Source organism: Bombina bombina, chromosome 7, assembly GCF_027579735.1.
Source record: "Bombina bombina isolate aBomBom1 chromosome 7, aBomBom1.pri, whole genome shotgun sequence".
Classification (NCBI taxonomy): domain Eukaryota; kingdom Metazoa; phylum Chordata; class Amphibia; order Anura; family Bombinatoridae; genus Bombina; species Bombina bombina.
In genome coordinates this window covers 411,849,533-411,863,270 of record NC_069505.1, presented here as the reverse complement: position 1 = coordinate 411,863,270, position 13,738 = coordinate 411,849,533, and the positions used below count along the sequence as shown (strand labels likewise).

At 43.3% G+C, this 13,738-nt stretch overlaps 1 protein-coding gene across 1 annotated transcript in view; it reads right to left on the bottom strand.

Annotated features, from left to right (window-relative positions):
* STIMATE (STIM activating enhancer) overlaps nucleotides 1-13,738 on the bottom strand; it is a 209,978-nt gene that overhangs the window by 47,833 nt on the left and 148,407 nt on the right. The window contains exon 7 of the mRNA XM_053721207.1: nucleotides 3,834-3,983. Within this exon, the coding sequence (XP_053577182.1) occupies nucleotides 3,834-3,983 (150 nt within the window). The remainder of the gene's footprint in view (nucleotides 1-3,833; nucleotides 3,984-13,738) is intronic.

Below are 13,738 nucleotides of genomic sequence, written 5' to 3'. Positions count from 1 at the left end.
CTTGACTGGACGATAGCCCACCTTTGACGATGGGGTCGGGAGGTCCCCCCTCTCCTTTCTTCTTTTACATCTACTATCGAGAGTGAGACTCATGTAGTTCTGCCTGATGTTAATAATTCATAATATGTGTAGCAGGTGATGATTCCTGTAGGTGTGTCCAAAAGCTTAATAGGAATTTAATCATAAAAAGAGAAAACCGCATAAAAGAAACGAGCATAGCCTTACGCACCTATCTGTAGATACCAAGTAGGTACTTGTAACCAGCAATATTTTTATTTGTTTTGTTCTATGTTATTTGTTTTAATGTTTAGAAAATGCCATCTGAGAACAGTATTTTCATTAACACCATAAGCAGGAAGTGTGATTTTTGTACTCTGTATGACATTGGTGCCTTATCTGTAACTGTATATTTTACACTTCTGATTAATAAAAGATGGTTTATATAAAAAAAAAAAAAAAAAAAAAAACACCAAAAAACTCTAAGCCATCTCCGTGGAGATGTTGCCTGTACAACGGCAAAGAGAATGACTGGGGAAGGCGGAGCCTAGGAGGGATCATGTGACCAGCTTTGCTGGGCTCTTTGCCATTTCCTGTTGGGGAAGAGAATATCCCACAAGTAAGGATGACGCCGTGGACCGGACACACCTATGTTGGAGAAATAAAGCCAGCCATGTGGAAAAAACTAGGCCCCAATAAGTTTTATCACCAAAGCATATATAAAAACGATTAAACATGCCAGCAAACGTTTTTTATTGCACATTAATCAGAGTATATACCTCTGATAGCAAGCCTGATACTAGTCACTATTAAATCACTGTATTTAGGCTTTAACTTACATTAATCCGGTATCAGCAGCATTTTCTAGCAAATTCCATCCCTAGAAAAACTTAACTGCACATACCTTATTGCAGGATACCCTGCACGCCATTCTCCCTCTGAAGTTACCTCACTCCTCAGACATATGTGAGAATAGCAGTGGATCTTAGTTACTTCTGCTAAGATCATAGAAAAACGCAGGCAGATTCTTCTTCTAAATGCTGCCTGAGATAAAATAGTACACTCCGGTACCATTTAAAAACAAACTTTTGATTGAAGAAAAAACTAACTATATTTTACCACTTTCCTCTTACTACCTCCAGCTATGTTGAGAGCTTGCAAGAGAATGACTGGATACAGCAGTTAGGGGAGGAGCTATATAGCAGCTCTGCTGTGGGTGATCCTCTTGCAACTTCCTGTTGGGAAGGAGAATATCCCACAAGTAATGGACGATCCGTGGACTGGATACACCTAACAAGAGAAAGTATATTAATATAACTGAGATAAGGAACAGTCTGCAGAGGCTTAGATACAGGGTAATCAGAGAGGTAAAAAGTATATTAATATAACTGAGATAAGGAGCAGTCTGCAGAGGCTTAGATACAAGGCAATCACAGAGGTAAAAAACAGAATTTATGCTTACCTGATAAATTACTTTCTCCAACGGTGTGTCCGGTCCACGGCGTCATCCATTACTTGTGGGAATATTCTCTTCCCCAACAGGAAATGGCAAAGAGCACAGCAAAAGCTGCCCATATAGCCCCTCCTCAGGCTCCGCCCCCCAGTCATTCGACCGACGGTTAGGAGAAAAAAAGGAGAAACTATAGGGTGCCGTGGTGACTGTAGTGTATAGAGAAAGAAATTTTTCAAACCTGATTAAAAAACCAGGGCGGGCCGTGGACCGGACACACCGTTGGAGAAAGTAATTTATCAGGTAAGCATAAATTCTGTTTTCTCCAACATTGGTGTGTCCGGTCCACGGCGTCATCCATTACTTGTGGAAACCAATACCAAAGCTTTAGGACACGGATGAAGGGAGGGAGCAAATCAGGTTGTCTAAACGGAAGGCACCACGGCTTGCAACTAAACACCACATACTCTTCACCATCTCCGTGGAGATGCTACTTGTTCAGAGCGGCAAAGAGAATGACTTGGGGGCGGAGCCTGAGGAGGGGCTATATGGGCAGCTTTTGCTGTGCTCTTTGCCATTTCCTGTTGGGGAAGAGAATATTCCCACAAGTAATGGATGACGCCGTGGACCGGACACACCAATGTTGGAGAAAGTATATTAATATAACTGAGATAAGGAGCAGTCTGCAGAGGCTTAGATACACGGTAATCACAGAGGTAAAAAAGTATATTAATATAACCGAGATAAGGAGCAGTCTGCAGAGGCTTAGATACAGGGTAATCAGAGGTAAAAAGTATATTAATATAACTGAGATAAGGAGCAGTCTGCAGAGGCTTAGATACAGGGTAATCATAGAGGTAAAAAGTATATTAATATAACTGAGATAAGGGGCAGTCTGCAGAGGCTTAGATACAAGGTAATCACAGAGGTAAAAAGTACATTAATATAACTGTGTTGGTTATGTAAAACTGGGGAATGGGTAATAAGAGATTATCTATCTTTTTAAACAATAATATTTTTGGTGTTTACTGACCCTTTAAGGTGCAGACAGGGATGTGCATATTTTGAAATACCTGCAGGGGTGTTGAGTTAAAGGGACGTAAAACTGCAACAGAGCATCCTATTTAGCTACAGACCAGCATAACTAGACAATGAATTCACAGCACCTCAGTGGGGTTAGACAGACAGATCTAGACAAAGCCATCTGGCAGCTATTACAGCTATACACAAGAGCGCGAGTTCCCAGCAGCAGATAAATGCTACTTTGGATGTTGCCACTTACTGGGACAGAAGCAGCTCAAGCAATCCCTTTCCTTATTTAGGCTGTATGGGCACAGAAGCAGGAGAGAGGGCTGGAATAGGTGCCAGGGAGATCTTGCCAAGTACAGCACTGCTTCAGGTTAGTATAACACATGGTGCATTGTTTACCTACAAGCTGCCAGACTCATTAAAAACAGGACGGGAACCAACCTGTATTTAATCCCACAGTCCTCCAGTGTAAGCGACAATACCAGAAAATGTGTCCAAAAATGGTAGCAGCAGACTGCGTAGGTTCACGTTTGTTCAATATAAAGTCTAATATAGCTGCACCACCATCTGTATTAAAACATTTTATTGTGCCACTTAAAACAGACTGTTTTAAGTGGCACAATAAAATAATGATGTTTTAATACAGATGGTGGTGCAGCTATATCATTATTTTTGGACTGACTTCTTGGGACCTTGGTGCAGGTCCAATAGTTGGCACACCTGCAAACAAGCTGATTTATACCCTTGGTGCTTGTGCAATTCTTTGCTTTCAATATAAAGTCTAGGCAACCAATGACACCCACCAATGCTTTATGTATACTATGCCTATGGAGTGTGTACACGCCCGTGCTATGCCTATGGAGTGTGTACACGCCCGTGCTATGCCTATGGAGTGTGTACACGCCCGTGCTATGCCTATGGAGTGTGTACACGCCCGTGCTACGCCTATGGAGTGTGTACACGCCCGTGCTATGCCTATGGAGTGTGTACACGCCCGTGCTATGCCTATGGAGTGTGTACACGCCCGTGCTATGCCTATGGTGTGTGTACACGCCCGTGCTATGCCTATGGTGTGTGTACACGTCCGTGCTATGCCTATGGTGTGTGTACACGTCCGTGCTATGCCTATGGTGTGTGTACACGTCCGTGCTATGCCTATGGTGTGTGTACACGTCCGTGCTATGCCTATGGTGTGTGTACACGTCCGTGCTATGCCTATGGTGTGTGTACACAGGTACACATGTGTACACGTGCAAATGCGTGCTATGATTATGGTGTGTGTACACGTGCACATGCGCTATGGTGTGTGTACACGTGCACATGCATTCAGTTACACAGTACCAAGAGAGCAGCGTACCTCTGACTCTGACTCTTCATATGACGCAGCTCGCCGGTATCGAACCTGCTTCCCATTCCGCGAGTCTGGGCTGCCGGTCTTCTCTTCTGACTTTGCTTTCCTCTTGCCTTTTTTCATCAGAAAATTGTCCACTACCCAGAACATTAATGCCTGGCCGGACAACACAAAAACAGTGATCAGGTGGGTTTGGCTGAGGGAGGATTAACTAAGCCAGGACTTAAACAACAAACACCACAGAGTGAAAAAAAAAAAAAAAAAAGACCACCCTGGTTTTCGATTACACGGCCAGGCCCTTCACTTACAGCCCTGCATCTCTTCCCTCTAAAGCTTCAGGATGTACTAATGGCAGAACCATGAATATTACTAATATACGGCTGTCTACGTGCGGGTCAGGCCCTGCACTGTGATCGAAGAGCTCTCACCTATAACCAGCGTAGTTTTATTATGTAATTTACATAGGATTTAATATCTCAAATTATAAAAAACTCATGGCTAACTATATAAATAAATCTAAACCATAGAAAACATAATTTATTCTTACCTGATAAATGTATTTATTTCTTGACACGGTGAGTCTACGAATCATCTTAATTACTGTTGGGAATATCACTCCTGACCAGCAGGAGGAGGCAAAGAGCAACACAGCAAAAGTTGTTAAATACCACTCCCCCTACCCACAATCCCCAGGTCATTTGACCAAAGGGAAAGGAGAAAGGAAGTAATCTAAGGTGCAGAGGTGCCTGAAGTTTATAGAAAAGCAAACTGTCTGAAAAACAGGGCGGGCCGTGGAATCACTGTGTCAAGAAATAAATATTTATCAGGTAAGAATAAATTATGTTTCCTTTCTAATGACACGGTGAGTCCATAGATCATCTTAATTACTGTTAGGAACCAATACCCAAGCTAGAGGACACAGATAAGGGATGGATAAGACAGTTAATCTAAACAGAAGGCGCCACTGCTTGAAGAACCTTTCTCCCAAAAGAAGCCTCTGCTGAAGCAAAAGTATCAAATTTGCATACTTTTTTCAAAATTTTACAAAGATGACCATGTCGCAGCCTTGCAAAGCTGATCTACAAAAGCTCCATTTTTGAAAGCCCAAGAAGATGAAACAGCCCTCGTGGAATGAGCCATGATTCTCTCAGGAGGCTGCTGACCAGCAGTCTCATATGCCAAGCGAATAACACTCCTCAACCAACAAGAAAGAGAAGTAACCGTAGCTTTCTTACCCTTACGCTTCCCAGAAAAGACAACAAATAAAGAATAAGACTGGTGAAAATCCTTTGTCGCCTGCAAATAATATTTAAATGCACGAACCACATCCAGGTTGTGCAACAAACGCTCCTTATGAGAAGGATTAGGACACAAAAACAGAATTTATGCTTACCTGATAAATTACTTTCTCCAACGGTGTGTCCGGTCCACGGCGTCATCCTTACTTGTGGGATATTCTCTTCCCCAACAGGAAATGGCAAAGAGTCCCAGCAAAGCTGGTCACATGATCCCTCCTAGGCTCCGCCTACCCCAGTCATTCGACCGACGGACAGGAGGAAATATGCATAGGAGAAACCATATGATACCGTGGTGACTGTAGTTAGAGAAAATAATTCATCAGACCTGATTAAAAAAACCAGGGCGGGCCGTGGACCGGACACACCGTTGGAGAAAGTAATTTATCAGGTAAGCATAAATTCTGTTTTCTCCAACATAGGTGTGTCCGGTCCACGGCGTCATCCTTACTTGTGGGAACCAATACCAAAGCTTTAGGACACGGATGAAGGGAGGGAGCAAATCAGGTCACCTAAACGGAAGGCACCACAGCTTGCAAAACCTTTCTCCCAAAAATAGCCTCCGAAGAAGCAAAAGTATCAAATTTGTAAAATTTGGCAAAAGTGTGCAGAGAAGACCAAGTCGCTGCCTTACATATCTGGTCAACAGAAGCCTCGTTCTTGAAGGCCCATGTGGAAGCCACAGCCCTAGTGGAGTGAGCTGTGATTCTTTCAGGAGGCTGCCGTCCGGCAGTCTCATAAGCCAATCGGATAATGCTTTTAAGCCAAAGGGAAAGAGAGGTAGAAGTCGCTTTTTGACCTCTCCTTTTACCAGAATAAACAACAAACAAGGAAGATGTTTGTCTGAAATCTTTAGTAGCCTCTAAATAGAATTTTAGAGCACGGACTACGCCCAAATTGTGTAACAAACGTTCCTTCTTTGAAACTGGATTCGGACACAAAGAAAGTACAACTATCTCCTGGTTAATATTTTTGTTGGAAACAACTTTCGGAAGAAAACCAGGCTTAGTACGCAAAACCACCTTATCTGCATGGAACACCAGATAGGGCGGAGAACACTGCAGAGCAGATAACTCTGAAACTCTTCTAGCAGAAGAAATTGCAACCAAAAACAAAACTTTCCAAGATAATAACTTAATATCTACGGAATGTAAGGGTTCAAACGGAACCCCTTGAAGAACTGAAAGAACTAGATTTAGACTCCAGGGAGGAGTCAAAGGTCTGTAAACAGGCTTGATCCTAACCAGAGCCTGAACAAATGCTTGAACATCTGGCACAGCTGCCAGTCTTTTGTGAAGTAAAACAGATAAAGCAGAGATCTGTCCCTTCAGAGAACTTGCAGATAATCCTTTCTCCAAACCTTCTTGTAGAAAGGATAGAATCTTAGGAATTTTTATCTTGTTCCATGGGAATCCTTTAGATTCACACCAACAGATATATTTTTTCCATATTTTATGGTAAATCTTTCTAGTTACAGGCTTTCTAGCCTGAATCAGAGTATCTATTACAGAATCTGAAAACCCACGCTTTGATAAAATCAAGCGTTCAATCTCCAAGCCGTCAGTTGGAGGGAAACCAGATTCGGATGTTCGAATGGACCCTGAACAAGAAGGTCCTATCTCAAAGGTAGCGTCCATGGTGGAGCCGATGACATATTCACCAGGTCTGCATACCAAGTCCTGCGTGGCCACGCAGGAGCTATCAAGATCACCGAGGCCCTCTCTTGATTGATCCTGGCTACCAGCCTGGGAATGAGAGGAAACAGTGGGAATACATAAGCTAGGTTGAAGGTCCAAGGTGCTACTAGTGCATCTATTAGAGTCGCCGTTGGATCCCTGGATCTGGACCCGTAGCAAGGAACCTTGAAGTTCTGACGGGACGCCATCAGATCCATGTCTGGAATGCCCCATAATTGAGTTATTTGGGCAAAGATTTCCGGATGGAGTTCCCACTCCCCCGGATGAAATGTCTGACGACTCAGAAAATCCGCTTCCCAATTTTCCACTCCTGGGATGTGGATTGCAGACAAGTGGCAGGAGTGATCCTCCGCCCATTGAATTATTTTTGTCACTTCTTCCATCGCCAGGGAACTCCTTGTTCCCCCGATGATTGATATATGCAACAGTTGTCATGTTGTCTGATTGAAACCGTATGAATTTGGCCTTTGCTAGTTGAGGCCAAGCTTTGAGAGCATTGAATATCTCTCTCAGTTCCAGAATGTTTATCGGGAGAAGAGATTCTTCCCGAGACCATAGGCCCTGAGCTTTCAGGGGTTCCCAGACCGCGCCCCAGCCCACCAGACTGGCGTCGGTCGTGACAATGACCCACTCTGGTCTGCGGAAGCTCATTCCCTGTGACAGATTGTCCAGGGTCAGCCACCAACGGAGTGAATCTCTGGTCTTTTGATCTACTTGAATCGTCGGAGACAAGTCTGTATAATCCCCATTCCACTGTCTGAGCATGCACAGTTGTAATGGTCTTAGATTAATTCGTGCAAAAGGAACTATGTCCATTGCTGCAACCATCAATCCTATTACTTCCATGCACTGCGCTATGGAAGGACGAAGAACGGAATGAAGTACTTGACAAGAGCTTAGAATTTTTGATTTTCTGACCTCTGTCAGAAAAATCCTCATTTCTAAGGAATCTATTATTGTTCCCAAGAAGGGAACTCTTGTTGACGGGGACAGAGAACTTTTTTCTTTGTTCACCTTCCATCCGTGAGATCTGAGAAAGGCTAGGACGATGTCCGTATGAGCCTTTGCTTTTGACAGAGACGACGCTTGAATCAGAATGTCGTCCAAGTAAGGTACTACTGCAATGCCCCTTGGTCTTAGAACCGCTAGAAGGGACCCTAGTACCTTTGTGAAAATTCTCGGAGCGGTGGCTAATCCGAATGGAAGTGCCACAAACTGGTAATGCTTGTCCAGAAAAGCGAACCTTAGGAACTGATGATGTTCCTTGTGGATAGGAATATGTAGGTACGCATCCTTTAAATCCACGGTGGTCATAAATTGACCTTCCTGGATGGTGGGAAGGATCGTTCGAATGGTTTCCATTTTGAACAATGGAACCCTGAGAAATTTGTTTAGGATCTTGAGATCTAAAATTGGTCTGAATGTTCCCTCTTTTTTGGGAACTATGAACAGGTTGGAATAAAAACCCATCCCTTGTTCTCTTATTGGAACTGGTTGAATTACTCCCATCTTTAACAGGTCTTCTACACAATGTAAGAATGCCTGTCTTTTTATTTGGTTTGAAGATAATTGAGACCTGTGGAACCTTCCCCTTGGGGGTAGTTCCTTGAATTCCAGGAGATAACCTTGAGAAACTATTTCTAGTGCCCAAGGATCCTGAACATCTCTTGCCCAAGCCTGAGCAAAGAGAGAAAGTCTGCCCCCCACCAGATCCGGTCCCGGATCGGGGGCCATCCCTTCATGCTGTTTTGGTAGCAGTGGCAGGCTTCTTGGCCTGCTTACCCTTGTTCCAGCCTTGCATCGGTCTCCAGGCTGGTTTGGGTTGTGAAGTATTACCCTCTTGCTTAGAGGATGTAGAGTTAGAGGCTGGTCCGTTTCTGCGAAAGGGACGAAAATTAGGCTTATTTTTAGCCTTAAAAGACCTATCCTGAGGGAGGGCGTGGCCCTTTCCCCCGGTGATGTCTGAAATAATCTCTTTCAGATCAGGCCCAAACAGTGTTTTACCCTTGAAAGGGATGTTAAGCAATTTTGTCTTGGAAGACACATCCGCTGACCAAGACTTTAGCCAAAGCGCTCTGCGCGCCACGATAGCAAACCCTGAATTTTTCGCCGCTAATCTAGCTAATTGCAAAGCGGCATCTAAAATAAAAGAGTTAGCCAATTTAAGTGCTTGAACTCTGTCCATAACCTCCTCATACGAAGATTCTTTATTGAGCGACTTTTCTAGTTCTTCGAACCAGAAACACGCTGCCGTAGTGACAGGAACAATGCATGAAATTGGTTGTAGAAGGTAACCTTGCTGAACAAACATCTTTTTAAGCAAACCCTCTAATTTTTTATCCATAGGATCTTTGAAAGCACAACTATCCTCGATAGGAATAGTAGTGCGTTTGTTTAGAGTAGAAACCGCCCCCTCGACCTTGGGGACTGTCTGCCATAAGTCCTTTCTGGGGTCGACTATAGGAAATAATTTCTTAAATATAGGGGGGGGAACAAAAAGGTATGCCGGGCTTTTCCCACTCCTTATTTACTATGTCCGCCACCCGCTTGGGTATAGGAAAAGCGTCGGGGGGCACCGGAACCTCTAGGAACTTGTCCATCTTACATAATTTCTCTGGAATGACCAAATTGTCACAATCATCCAGAGTAGATAATACCTCCTTAAGCAGTGCGCGGAGATGTTCTAATTTAAATTTAAATGTTACAACATCAGGTTCAGCTTGTTGAGAAATTTTTCCTGAATCTGAAATTTCTCCCTCAGACAAAACCTCCCTCCTGGTCCCTTCAGATTGGTGTGAGGGTATGTCAGAACAGTTATCATCAGCGTCCTCTTGCTCTTCAGTGTTTAAAACAGAGCAATCGCGCTTTCTCTGATAAGTAGGCATTTTGGATAAAATGTTTGCTATAGAATTATCCATTACAGCCGTTAATTGTTGCATGGTAATAAGAATTGGCGCACTAGATGTACTAGGGGCCTCTTGTGTGGGCAAAACTGGTGTAGACACAGAAGGGGATGATGTAGTATCATGCTTACTCCCCTCATTAGAGGAATCATCTTGGGCAATATCATTATCTGTGGCATCATTGTCCCTACTTTGTTTGGACACTATGGCACAATTATCACATAAATTTAAATGGGGAGAAACCTTGGTTTTCATACATATAGAACATAGCTTATCTGATGGTACAGACATGTTAAACAGGCTTAAACTTGTCAACAAAGCACAAAAAACGTTTTAAAATAAAACCGTTACTGTCACTTTAAATTTCAAACTGAACACACTTTATTACTGAATATGTGAAAAAGTATGAAGGAATTGTTCAAAGCCTTAAAAGTATTGCACACCAAATTTCAAAGCTTTAACCCTTAAATTAACGGAACCGGAGCAGTTTTTACATTTAACCCCTATACAGTCCCAGCTATCTGCTTTGCTGAGACCCAACCAAGCCCAGAGGGGAATACGATACCAAATGACGCCTTCTATAAGCTTTTTCAGTGGTTCTTAGCTCCTCACACATGCATCTGCATGCCTTGCTCTCCAAAAACAACTGCGCATTAGTGGCGCGAAAATGAGGCTCTGCCTATAACTAGAAAAGGCCCCCATCTGAAAAAGGTGTCCAATACAGTGCCTGCCGTTTTTCTAAACAATCCCCAAGATTATAATAACTATTAAGAGTTATAATCTGCAAAATATGCTTAGCAAAGTAATCGTTTTAGCCCAGAAAAATGTCTACCAGTTTTTTTAAGCCCTTATGAAGCCCTTTATTCTTTTACTTAATCTAAGAAAATGGCTTACCGGTCCCCATAAGGGGAAATGACAGCCTTCCAGCATTACATAGTCTTGTTAGAAATGTGGCCAGTCATACCTCAAGCAGAAAAGTCTGCCAACTGTTTCCCCCAACTGAAGTTACTTCATCTCAACAGTCCTGTGTGGAAACAGCAATCGATTTTAGTAACGTTTGCTAAAATCATCTTCCTCTTACAAACAGAAATCTTCATCTCTTTTCTGTTTGAGTAAATAGTACATACCAGCACTATTTTAAAATAACAAACACTTGATTGAAGAATAAAAACTACATTTAAACACCAAAAAACTCTTAACCATCTCCGTGGAGATGTTGCCTGTGCAACGGCAAAGAGAATGACTGGGGTAGGCGGAGCCTAGGAGGGATCATGTGACCAGCTTTGCTGGGACTCTTTGCCATTTCCTGTTGGGGAAGAGAATATCCCACAAGTAAGGATGAGGCCGTGGACCGGACACACCTATGTTGGAGAAAAAGGAACAACAATCTCTTGAATTAATATTCTTATCAGAAACATTGGGAAGAAAACCCAAGGCAGTATGCAGAACAACTTTATCAGAGTGAAAAATAAGAAAAGGCTATTCATACTGTAAGGCTGAAAGCTCCGAAACTCTACGAGCCGAAGAAATAGCCACCAGAAACAAAATCTTCCAAGACAACATCTTAATATCCAAAGAATGCATAGGTTCAAACGGAGCCTGTTGAAGGACTCTAAGAACCAAATTTAAGACTCCAAGGTGGAGTAGTAGACTTAAACACAGGCCGAATTCTAACCAAGGCCTGACAAAAAGAATGAACATCTGGCACATCAGCAAGGCGCTTGTGCAATAAAATAGATAAAGCAGAAATTTGACCCTTCAAGGTACTAGCAGATAAATTTTTCTCCAAACCCTCCTGGAGAAAAGATAAAATCCTAGGAATCCTAACTCTACTCCACGAGTAGCCTTTGGATTCACACCAATACAAATATTTATGCAAAATCTTATATTAAATCTTCCTAGTCACAGGCTTACGAGTCTGAATCAGTCTCAATGACTGACTCAGAAAAACCACACTTAAAGAATCAAGCGTTCAATCTCCAAGCAGTCAGCTTCAGAGAAACGAGATTTGGATGAAGGAAGGGACCCTGCAGAAGCAGGCCCTTCCTTAATGGAAGACGCCAAGGTGAAAGGGAAGACATCTCCACCAGATCTGCACACCAGATACTGCAAGGCCACGCCGGAGCAATGAGTATCACTGATGCCCTCTCTTGTTTGACCCGAGGAAGAAGAGCAAACAGAGGGAACACATATGCCAGACTGAAAGTCCAAGGAACTGCCAGAGCATCTATCAGAACAGCCTGAGGGTCCTTTGACCTCGACCCGTACCTCGGGAGCTTGGCATTCTGACGAGATGCCATGATATCCAACTCTGGCTGCCCCCAACTGAGAATCAAGCTTGAAAATACCTCTGGATGAAGTTCCCACTCCCCCGGATTAAAAGTCTGTCTGCTCAGAAAATCCGCTTCCCAATTTTCCCCCTGGAATATGGATAGCAGACAGACAGTTGTGAATTTCCGCCCACTGAATAATCTTGGCTACCTCTGTCATGGCCAAGAAACTCAGAGTTCCTCCCTGATGATTGATGCAAGCCACTGACGTTATGTTGTCCGACTGAAACCTGATAAACTGGGTTGAAGCTAGCCGAGGCCAGGATAGAAGAGCATTGAAAATTGCTCTCAGTTCCGAAACATTTATTGGAAGAACCGACTCCTCCTAAGTCCATATACCCTGAGCCCTTAATGAACACCAGACAGCACTCCAGCCCAGCAAACTGGCATCTGTGGTTACAATCACCCAGGCAGGTCTGCGAAAGTAAGTTCCCTGAGAGAGAAGATCCTGAGACAACCACCATGGAAGAGAATCTCTGGACATCTGATCTAGAACAATCTTTGGAGATAGATCCGCATAATACCTGTTCCACTGCCTGAGCAAGCATAACTACAGAGGTCTGAGATGGAACCGAGCAAATGGAATGATGTCCATGACTGAAACCATCAGACCAATAACCTCCATACACAGCCACTGACGGCCAAGGAAGGGACTGAAGAGCAAGACACGTATTGAAAATCCTTGACCTTCTTGCTTCTGTCAGAAATATTTTCATCTCTAGAGAATATATAATGGTCCCACAAAAAAAAAAAAAAAAACACTCTTGTAAGCTGGAATTAAGGAACTTTTTCCTACATTCACCTTCCAACCGTGGGAGCGCAGAAAAGACAACAACAACTCCATCTGCTAGTTGAAAAGATGGAGCCTGAACTAGAATGTCATCCAGATAAGCAGCCACTGCAACACCCTTCAATCGAAGCACCGGCAATAATGCTCCCAGGACCTTTGAAAAAATTCTGGGAGCTGTTGCCAGACCAAAAGTAAGAGATACAAACTGAAAATGTTCGTCTAGAAATGCAAATCTCAGAAACCTGTGATGATCCCTGTGAATGGGAATATGCAGATATGCATCCTTTAGATCCACTGTGGTCATGAACTGACCTTCCTGAACCAAAGGAAGAATGGAACGAATAGTTTCCATTGTGAAAGACGGAACCCTGAGAAACTTGTTTACACTCGAGATCTAAAATAGGTCTGAAAGTTCCCTCCTTTTTGGGAACGACGAAGAGATTGGAAAAAAAAAAAACAGACCCTGTTCCGGAAACCGGAACTATCACTCCCATGTCGGAAAGATTCTGAACACAAACGTAAGAACGCCTCTCCTTTTATCTGGTTTACAGATAACCTGGAGAGAAGAAACCTGCTTCTGGGAGGAAAATTCTTGAACTCCAGTTTGTAACCCTGGGACACGATATCTACCACCCAGGGTTCCTGAACAACTCGAACCAAAGCTTGAGTGAAGAAATAGAGTCTGCCCCCCACAAGATCCATTCCCACGGGGGCAGACCCTTCATGCTGATTTCGAGTCAGCAACAGGCTTCCTGGACTGCTTCCCCTTATTCCAAGACCGATTTGACTTCCCAGATGGCTTGGACTGTTCCTGCTTGGAGGAAGAAGAAGATTTACCAGAGAAATTACGAAAGGAACGAAAATTACTCTGCCGATCCTTCTGTTTATTTCTTTTA